Source organism: Carcharhinus amblyrhynchos, chromosome 28 (genome assembly GCF_965287045.1).
Source record: "Carcharhinus amblyrhynchos chromosome 28, sCarAmb.v2.hapA, whole genome shotgun sequence".
NCBI classification, from domain to species: Eukaryota; Metazoa; Chordata; class Chondrichthyes; order Carcharhiniformes; family Carcharhinidae; genus Carcharhinus; species Carcharhinus amblyrhynchos.
Window position 1 is genome coordinate 22,214,287 of NC_137351.1, and position 11,132 is coordinate 22,225,418.

The 11,132-nt window shown below is 43.6% G+C and overlaps 1 protein-coding gene across 8 annotated transcripts in view; it reads left to right on the forward strand.

The window, feature by feature from the left end:
- Window positions 1–10,401, forward strand: part of rab27a (RAB27A, member RAS oncogene family) — a 127,330-nt gene extending 116,929 nt beyond the window's left edge. For all 8 annotated transcript variants that reach the window (XM_080214027.1, XM_080214028.1, XM_080214030.1 and 5 more), the window contains one exon: window positions 9,042–10,401. In XM_080214027.1, coding sequence (XP_080070153.1) covers window positions 9,042–9,243 — 202 coding nt within the window. In that variant the 3' untranslated portion in view covers window positions 9,244–10,401. The remainder of the gene's footprint in view (window positions 1–9,041) is intronic.
- Window positions 10,402–11,132: the final 731 nt, after the last annotated feature.

Genomic DNA, 11,132 nt, shown 5'->3' on the forward strand with positions numbered 1-11,132 from the left:
CCTAACTTGCACATTTTGGGACACTGAGGGGCAATTTTGCGTAGCCAATCCACCTAACTTACAAATCTTGGGGCAGTAAGGGGCAATTTAGCATGGTCAATCCACCTAACTGGCACATCTTGGGACACGAAGGGGCAATTTAGCATGGCCAATCTCGCTATCATAAAATCTCTGCGCTGCAGAAGAGACCATTCGGCCCATCAAGTCTGCACCAACTCTCCAAGCCTTCTACCTAGGCCCAATCCCCCACCTTAACCCTGCAACCTCACACCTGATCATGGCCAATCCACCTAACCCTCACATCTTTGGACTGTGGGAGGACGCCCACACAGCCTTGGGGAGAACGTGCAGACTCCACACAGACAGTGAGCCAAGCCGGGAATTAAACCCGGGTCCCTGGCGCTGTGAGGCAGCAGTGCTAACCACTGTGCCGAGAAAGTTTAAAAGAGGAAGTTTGAAATGATGCTGGTGCTAATCCAAGATCACTGAAAACCAGTGATGCAAACTATTCACATTACACCAGCAGCTTTTGGTGAGGTTTATTGATGGGGCGGCCTGACTTCAGCATCTGACTCGCAATAAAATTTGCTCAGATGTTTTTCCAGCTCTTCAATTCCTATTGGGTGGATGAGTATGTTATATAGTGTATAATTTATGGAGCCGGCTATAGTTGTGGAATGTAAGTGGGGAAGCAGCATGACTTGCACCTTATTAATAATACATGGCCTGCCAGTTTTATAGTGAACGAACAGACCTGTGCTGCTCGCTGATCAATCCCTGCTCCAGAAGTGTTTCTGTTATGATTTATGAAGTGTTTCTTGCCAGCATAGAAGGAAAGTAAAGCAATGTGATTTGTATTTGAAAGGAAGGTGATCTATATCCTGAGCGAGTATTGAATGTGTGATTTCTTCAATAGAATATCTGAAATGTTACTGCAGTGTGAATATTCCGCTGTTTTGACTTTGAAAAATCAATCTCTACTGTCCTGTCCTCTTTCTCGGATGAATTACCTTTTTATTAACTGTTTGAGAATAGCAGAATTGAATTGAATGCTCTGCTTGCATTTTCCTTTAGGGTCTAGAATCTCCCTCTGCATTGTTGACCATGCGTACAATTGCTTTTTAGACCTCTATTTTTAAAAGTAAACTTTCACAGGATGCGGGCATCGTTGGCAAGGCCAGTTTTTGTTGCCCATCCCTTATTGCCCTTGAACTGAATGGCTTGCTAGGCCATTTCAGAGGGCATTTAAGAGTCAGCCACATTGCAGGATGGCACAGTGGTGCAGTGATTAGCAGTGCTGCCTCACAGTGCCAGGAACCCAGGTCCAATTCTTGTCTTGGGTCACTGTCTGTATGGAGTCTGCACCTTCTCCCCGTATCCTCCGGGTGCTCCGGTTTCCTCCCAAACTCCAAAGATGTGCGGCTTAGGTTGATTGGCCGTGCTAAATTGACCCTAGTGTCGGGAGGTTAGCAGGGTAAATGAGGGCTATGGGAATAGGGCCTGGGTGGGGTTGTGGTCAGTGCACACTCGATGGGTCAAAAAGCCTCCTTCAGTACTGTATGGGTTTTATGATATGATCTTCTATGCTGTAGGTCTGAAGTCAAATGTAGGCCAGACCAGGTAAGGATGGCAGATTTCCTTCCCCAACGGTCACTAGTGAGCCAGGTAGGTTTTTACAGCAATCAGTGGTTCCAGATTTCTTCTTTGACTTTTAACTTCCACAGCTGCCTTGGTGGGATTTGAGCCCCTGTCCCCAGAGCATTAGCCTGGGTCTCTGGATATGATGTCTATTCTAACATCTTCCAAAAGAATTCAATTTATCGGATGTCTGCATTCATTGCTAAAATTTTGCAAATGGGCATCTTTTTTCTGTGATTAGTGAAGTCTGTTTTCACCATAATGCATTCAGTTGTGGATGCTGTACTTTGTTCTAGAATCATAGAATCCCCACAGTGCAGAAGAGGCCCATCAAGTCTGCATCAATTCTCTGACAGAATATCTTACACAGGCCTCTCCCCGCCCTATCCCCGTAACCCACACACGTTTCCCATGGCTAATGCACCTAACCTAAACACCTTGGGACACTAAGGGGCAATTTGGCACAGTCAATCCATCTAACCTGCACGTGTCTGGACTGTGGGATGAAACTGGAGCCACCCGGAAGAAACCCATGCAGACGCAGGGAGAATGTGCAGTCTCCACACAGTCACCCAATGCCAGAATCGAACCTGGGTCCCTCGAGGTGAGAGGCAGCAGTGCTAACCGCTGTGCCACCATGCCAAGTAAGAAGTCTCACAACACCGGGATGAAGTCTAACAAGTTTATTTGATAGTAAACCCACAAGCTTTTGGGGTTTGTCCCTTCTCCATGCATCTCCACCATGCCAAACCAGCCAATGGGTTTTTTCTGTACTGACCCTGCATAGTCGTGGGTTGGAGGGGGAGATGAATGATTGTATTGGTTGAAGGATTACCTGAAACCTTTAGCATTACTGCAATAATTATCAAGCAAGTGTATGTTTGAAGTGGGCAGAATGGAGAAGGGGAGATGGTTACGTGAGCGTTGTGGTGCAGTAAGTTGGAGGGAAGCATGGTAGAATGGTGGTGAACTGCACTGAACTGATGAGACATGCTGGGCCATGACAACAAGCAGAGTCTCCACATTCCCACAGAGGGGGATGGAAGGAGGATCACCTTGCTAAAGGCTTCCATTCTCATTATGGCAACAACTGTTGTTGGGAGTTGGTTAAGTTTATTTATTAGTGTCACAAGTACATTTGCTGTGAGGCAGCAAAGCTAACCACTGTGCCACCGTGTCGCCCCTTCATCCTCATCCTTCCTCCATCGTATTATCCGAAGCGGGGATATTAACTGATGATTGCGCAGTACCATTCGCAGTCCTCGGATACTGAAGTAGTCTGTGCCACATGTAGTGAGACTGGGACAGCACGCAGGACTGATGTGTGGCGCAAAAGTCACCAGATGGGTTTTTACGAGACAATCAATTATAGTTTCATGGTCATAATTCTAGAGACTAGCTTTCAATTCTGGATTAATTAATTGAATTTAACTTCCACAGCTGCCATGCTGGCACTTAACTATCGGGCAGTGACCATCTCCAACAAGACAGAGTTTAAGCATTTTTATTCATAGTGCTGTTAAAAACATTTTTTTGAAGTTTTTTGAAGTATTTTCAAGCATTCAGAGTTCTACTGTTGATGGACATGGATTTAGCTACAAGCCCCCAATCAAAAAGAATCTTGTGCACTGGGGCAGTGAACAGTACTCTATTATTAGAATTTTCAGATGGAGACCGGTGACGAGGACCTTTCTTTATTTTCTTTTTACAGTGGCCAGTATTTATTGCCTGTCTCTAATTGCCGTTGAAAGGGCATTTAAGAGTGGACAATTTAGCACGGCCAATCCACCTAACTCTCTCATCTTTGGACTGTGGGAGGAAACCGGAGCACCCGGTGTCACATGTAGGTCAGACCAATTAAGGTCGGCCAATTTTCGTCCCAAAAGGACATCATTAGTGAGCCAGATGGGTTTTTACAACCATCGACAATGGTTTCATGGCCATCATTAGACTTTTAATTCCAGGGTTTTATTCAATTCAATGTTCACCGTCTGCTGTGGTGGATCTACCCTGGGTCTCTGGAATACTAGTCCAGTGACTTGCGCTGTTGCATAAATACAATGGGGTACATTTTCTGATGCTGCTCCCCGCATAAATCATCATGGATGGGATGGAAACATAACAGCATTAAAAGGTTCGTTGGCTGTGGTTGGGAATTTTGGTCTCTGGGCAGACGGAACTGGAAAATTCCACCTAATGAGCGAGGCTTCCAGACTCCTTCCTGCTGACTATTCAACATTTCGGTCACTGGTCACTCATCAAGACATTATTCAGACATACAGTCCCCATGTTTTTGCACAACAATGGATATTTTAAAAATGGCTTTTATATAATGGAGTCTCTACAAGAGGAGTGTTCTTTTCCTTTCCTTCCTTCTCCCATCATATATATTAACACGCGATGGTTAGCATTGCTGCCTCGTAGGGCCAGGGACCCAGGTATGATTCCCAGCTTGGGGTCACTGTCTGTGCAGAGTCTGCAGGTTCTCCCTGTGTCTGCATGGGTTTCTTCCAGGTGCTCCAGTTTCCTCCCACAGACCGAAAGATGAGCTGGTTAGGCGCACTGGCCATGCTAAATTCTCCCTCACTGTACCTGAACAGTCACCAGAGTGTGGTGACTAGGGGATTTTCATAGTGTCTTCATTTCAGTGTTAACATAAGCCTGGATTCAATCTCAGCTTGGGTTTGTGTGGAGTTTGCACATTCTCCTTGTATCTATGTGGGTTTCCGCTGGATGCTCTGGTTTCTTTCCACAGTCCAAAGATGTGCGAGTTAGGTGGATTGGCCATGCTAAATTGTGCATTAGTGTCAGGGGGATTAGTGGGGTAAAAATGTGGGGTTATGGGGATAGGGCCTGGGTGGGATTGTTGTCGGTGCGGGCACGATGAATGGCCTCCTTCTGTACTGGAGGGATTCTGTGATTCTAAACAGCTGATGGTTGTTGGGCAGAGGAGATTCTCTGAGGACTTGCTACAGTTGTTGAAGTGGAAATTTTCCTGCCTCTTGACTGTGGTATAAAGACTCAACAAAGTTCGTTCTGACGAAATAACTTGTCTTTATTTCCGAAAGACTGCATGCAGTATTGGCAAAAACTTGAGTTTGGAGAGCCGTCGTTACAACTTGCTAATTCCTTCTCAAGTCCATGCTTACGTAAAGAATCAGTTCAGTATTTATACATAATCATTATCAGTTTGCGTGACCAGAGCTTATTCAGGAATTCGATCAGTAATAGCGTCATAAGCAATGTCATAAATCATGGTACAACCTGCTGACCTCCTAGAACTCTTTGTCTCATCAGTCATACCTTTATCTTGTCCTTTGATAGAACAGAAGAAGGTCAGTGACTCCTTCATCCCTGACCTTGTCTTTCTTGTACAGCTCTAGGTTATGCGGAGTCAGTCTTATTAAGTCTTACAAGGGTCAGGCATTTAGGAATAGCTTGGTCAGCTTTCCTTATCTGGTACCAAATACTTGACCAATTTTCCCATCATGCCACTACTTCATTCATACAACTTCACACAGTGATATCCTGGGGCAGAGATTATTGGCTAATTGGCCTCCGACAGCCAACTTCCTTTGAACTAGATACGATTCTAAAGCAGAGTAGTTCCCCATCTCCCACCCCGATTCCCATTGTCTTCAATTTTGCTTGAGTTCCATTGGGCCACATTCAAATACATGAATGTGATTTCATATCAAGGACAGTCACACTTCGCTCACCTCTGGAATTCAGCTGTTTGACCAAGGCTATAATGAAATCTAGAGTTAAGTAGCCCTGACAGAACCAAACAAATGATTATAGCGCTGCATGAAAGATAAGACTTGATTCCAGGGATGAAAGGGTTGAGTTACTGTGAAAATCCCCTAGTCACCACACTCCAGTGCCTGTTTGGGTTCACTGAGGGAGAATTGAGCATAGTTAATACACCTAACCAGCACGTCTTTGGAGTGTGGAAGGAAACTGGAGTACCCAGAGGAAACCACACAGACATGGGGAGAACATGCGAACTCCACACAGGCAGTGACCCAAGCCTGGTGCTGTGAGGCAGCAGTGCTTGTCACTGTGCCAACCTAACCAACAAATATGTGTTGGTTATGCCAACTAACAAATTGCACGCGAGGCAACTAACTAAGATGTCAGTCTATCTTAGTATGGCTACTCATTTTGTAAATGTTAGCCAATACCTTTGTATTATCGATCACAAATTAGGTTCTTTCAGGATTTTTGATGCACTGAAATGTATTTTTGCATTCTTCATTGGAATGTTAAATTTGCTTGTGCTAAGTAATAGTACTTATTACTTCAGTGTTTTTGGCACCTTATCAGTGCTCAGATTTTACATGAAAAAAGTCGTGACCTAGTGGTATATGGGTTACTGAACTGGTAGTCCACAAACCTAGATCAATGCTCTGGAATTTCAAATCTCACCGTGGTTGATGGCTGTATTTGAATTTGAAAATAAATCCTTTGTGGAGGCGGTGGAATAGATTCTAAACACCAGCCTCTTTATCTTTGTGATTCCCCATTATATACAATTTTGCATATGAGGATTGATTTCCTTCACCTTTTAGTCAAATGCCCCTATTGTTGCTGGACCAGTAATCTGGGGACCTGGGTTCAAATCCAACCACAGGATTTTTAATTAAGAGCCTGGAATTTGAAGTCTAATAATAGTTTGACCTTCTTACCTTGGTATCACCCCATGGTTTTGCCTGCGCAGTCCTGCATTGTTGTAGAATAGAATCATAGAATCCTTACAGTGCAGGAGGAGGCCATTCAGCCCATCTGACAGCAATCACATCCCCATCCCCATTTACCATGACTAATCCATTTAACCTACACCACTTGGGACATTAAAGAGCAACTGAGCAGAGCCAATCCGTTTAACCTGCACATCTTTGGGCTGTGGGAGGAAACCCATGCAGACGTGTCGTGTGGGCAGCACAGTGACACAAAGGTTAGCTTGCTGCCAGGGACTCGGGTTCGATTCCTGCCTCGGGTCTGCCTGGGTTTCCTCCCAAGCTCCAAAGATGTGCCTGTTAGGTTGATTGGCCATGTTAAATTGCCCCTCACTGTCATGGGCACTCACAAGATAAATAGGAGCTGGGTGGGATTGTTGTCGGTGCAGGCTGGATGGGCTGAATGGACTCCTCCTTCACTGCAGTGATTCTGTGACTCTAACGTACAAACTCCACAGTCACCCAAGGCCGGAATTGAACCCGGGTCCCTGATGCTGTGAGGCAGCAGTGCTAACTGCTGTGCCACCATTGTATTTGCTTTTTAAATAGATTTGCCACATTTACCCAACATAAGATGGTGATAGCAAAACCCCAACCCCAAAGAAAAGTAGGTTGCTGATTTTGATGGGGAATGTTATTGGTCTACAAGAAGCATTGCTACAATGGATAAATTGGAAGGCGATCGGGCTACTATTTTCAAATCCTCCTCTTTCCATTTAATGAGTGCCTATTGAATGCGAGGTTTTGCCTGGCTTCACACATCAATGAGCCAAGGATGTATTTGCAGAATTAGTGTGATATAAATTATTTTGTAGGAGGTGGGACTGATGTGAATTTTAATCAAGAATTGTGGAAGAGTAAATAGAAAGAGGAGAGGAGTGAGATGAACCACAACATAAGGCCTGTGTTCGATTGCACCGTGTTCACCCAAATAATATTACATGTCACAGGATTCAGGAAGAAATTTTTTTTCTTTATTCCAATAAATACAGCAGCCATAATCTCTTAGGAGACGGAGGCGAGGGCTGAATTGGATTGTGTTGTACTATTCAAGTATCCGATTGCATTAGGAATGTATGCTTTTTACAAAATGACAATGTCAGGGCTGTAAAATCTGTAATGAGGGCCTGTTTTTGAAGTCTCGTTTCAAAGGAGACTTCACTTCAGCACGTTTGGAATGAGGAACTTAAAACTGCCGCACATCTGGGGAATGAGTTGGGTTTGTCACTGAGCCAGCAGAAGGGTCTAATGATTCCTTCCTGATTTGAATATCTCGTCCTGATCGCCTTCCATTGGAAATGCGTGATATTGTGAACTACTTTGTGACCCAGAATTGTGCCTTGTGCATGTGTTCTGTAGTTGAATGGTTCAATTTATTTTCATTGCTGGTTTGAGATTACATTTTGTCGATCAGTGGTGATGCATTAATGAAATATAACCGTGCATGCATGAAATGTTTGGCTGTTAAGGAGGCTATTAAGCCCATTGCAAAAGGCTATGTGTTCTAGGGACTGCCAACCATTGCAAGCAGCCTCTGAGTTCCCCAAGCAAGTGCACAAACAGTCAGAAGTAGATTTACAGATTGCAAAATGCAGTCAATTGTAATTATTGAAGTGGTTAAAAGTGAGCTGTCCCTCAGTGCAGTTACTCATATTCACTGTATAAAGGATAGTGTGCACAAGCAGACAACATCTAATATGGGCTGAGCTTTAAGCTGTGACCGAGATAGGCTGCCTCAGGATTCATGATCAACCTTCTTTTTAAGAACACAGTTGGAGTAGGGGTCGTCCAATCGGAACTGACTCCACGATTCCATATGTTCATGGCTGATCATCCGCCTCCACTCCATTTTCCGCTTGTTCCCCACATCCTTTTATTCTCCAAGTGATCAAAAATCTGTCTAACTCTGCCTTGAGAAAAACTCAACAATGAAGCAGTCAGAATTCTAGGACAGCAATCGTGCTTTTGTCACAGTCATTCATGATTTTGAGTCTGAACTAACCTTGCATTATCTTGAGTAGTTAATGAGTTTAATGTCCTTCAGAATGATAGCAGCACAAGGGTGCATTAATGTCCTGATGCAGTTAAACAACATTGAATCTGACAGTGCAGAAGGAGGTCATTCGGCCCATCGAGTCAGCACTGATCACAATCCCACCCAGGCTCTATCCCCTTAACCCCACGCATTTACCCTAGCTAGTCCCTCTAACACTAAGAGGCAATACAGCATGGTCAATCCACCTAACCCACACACCTTTGGACTGTGGGAGGAAACCCACACAGATACAGGGAGAATGTGCAAACTCCACCCAGACAATGACCCAAGCTGGGAATCGAATCTGGGTCCCCGGTGCTGTGAAGCAGCAGGTGTTAACCACTGTGCCACCATAAAGCTGAAATGGGTGAAATGCAACATTAAAGCTGAAAGGCGGAATGTGGCAGCTAGGGGATTTTCACAGCAACTCCATTGCAGTGTTAATGTAAGCCTACTCATGATAAATAAATTTTAAAAACTTTTAACAGCAGTGTGGGTGAATTGATGTGGTTAAGTGCCATAAGTGTTCAGTGTCAGAATATTTGCAATTAGTTACTGCCCTGCATCCATTAATTTAGTATATTGTAGTCTTGTGTCTTTTCATTTATATTTAGTTGCTTTCTCCACAGGCTACCCTATTTTGAAACCAGTGCGGCAACCGCATCCAATGTGAACAAGGCGGTGGAAACTCTGTTGGAGCTCATCATGAAGCGCATGGAACGGTGTGTGGACAAATCTTGGATACCTGAAGGGGTTGTAAGGTCCAATGGCCACAGCTCCACCGAGCACCTAAATGCAGACGACCCAGACAAAAACAAATGTGCTTGCTAGATTGACCTGTGGAGGAAACCTCTTGTTAATAATTGAGCTCAACACTTATTATTTTTCTTAAAGCAAATGCATGCTGCCCTCCCTCCGCCCTGCAAAACTGATATTTTGGTATAATGAGAACAAAATGGAGTAACGACTTATTTGCCAGCCGTCTAGAAAGAAAAATGCAAGAGGTTGCAGATGCCTTGTGTGAACTACTCTCTGTACTCTTCTGTTTTGACAGGAAGTCAGGGTGGACTTGAGTGCTGGCAGTAGTTTTATTATGGGTTGGTGGAGGGTCATGCAAATATGAGTGACAGATAAGCCATTGCACTTCATAAAATGAATGACCACAATATGGAACCCACAGTGGTGAGAATTAACAGTCACAATCTAATCAACTGCCCAATGCACAATCTTTGCTTACACAGCCCACGTTTTACCTGGGTCTTTATGGTACATCATAGGTTTATAGTCTCTCCTTTTCCTTTACCCGCCCCCCCCACCACTTTCCCTGGGGCTTCTTCTGAAAATCAAACCTTCTCACTTGGTGTCGGAGTCATTGTTTCGGCGCTCGTTTCTGGTGCTTGTGATTAGAGCAAAACCTGCGTAGGTCAAAAATAGTGCACTAGGTTTCCTTATCTTTTTTAAAAAATAGTTTAACCTCGTTACAGGTATGTGCCGAAACTACTACCGGTGCATTGCCAAGTTTTTTTTTACACTGGAGAGATGCCAAATTGATTAAAACCTGCCAAATACTTGATTGAAAAATGAGATTCCAGGTGGAGTTTATTGAATGAACTCCTCTTATTTGATGAAAACATTTGTTTCCCTTGTTTTTTTTTAAATTAAAAAAAGGTGAACATTTTATCTGCTGAGGTTTTGGAGTTGATTTGGTACATGTTGAGTTGCTGAAATGAAGGTCAGCGAGCACTTTAGTAAATGGGGCAGAGGAATCTGAATCAGTGTGACCAATCAATGTGTGCTGCAGTTTGGAATTTCACAAATACTAAATTGTTTCCACTGCATTAAAAAGATTCTGGAATGTAGATGTAATTAGATTTGATACAAATTATTGTATTTTTCTCAATGTATCTGTTTACAGAGCTGTTTTAAAGAAAAGTCTTGTTCTGAAAATACTGTCAGAATATCCTTTCTAATAAAATAAAATCCCCTCCATGGTTCTGTCCTGGTTTGTATGTGGCTTGAAATGGTGATATTGACATACAGAAAGGGGGAATACCTGGCTTCACATCGCCTCTCGTGCGGCACAGTGGTTAGCACTGCTGTCCCACAGAATCAGGAATCTGGGTTCGATTCCTGATTTGGCTCACTGTCTGTCTGTGCAGAGTCTCCCCATGTCTGCGTGGGTTTCCACCAGATGCTCCAGTTTCCTCTAAAAGACTGTCAGATACATTGGACATGCTAAATTCTTCCTCAGTGTACCCCAACAGGCATTGGAGTGTGGCGACTAGGGGATTGTTACAGTAACTTCATTGTGGTATTAATGTAAGCCTACATGTGACACTAATAAATAAACTTGTACTACTACAATTGTACGATACAATGACCGCCCCCGGTTGCGAGTGAATTATATATTCACAGGGTGAATAGCTACTCTTATCATGTTTTTCTTCCAGTCATTAGCTGTTCTTGCTCAAACCTTGTATATTGATGTGCTAACTGATGTAGTCGAATCAATTACTACTCCAGCACTAGTTGCACATTTGACAACCTAATGCCCATAATCCTCAATTGCGACTTATGGATAATCGTGTTTGGCCAAGTAGAACTCCACTTTCAGATAATCAGATCAGCAAAGGTCCAGAACAACAACATTTCAATTTAGTCAATTTGTAAATAGATTCAATTAAATTACTGGAAATGTTTGTTTCAAAATGTTTCTGTTG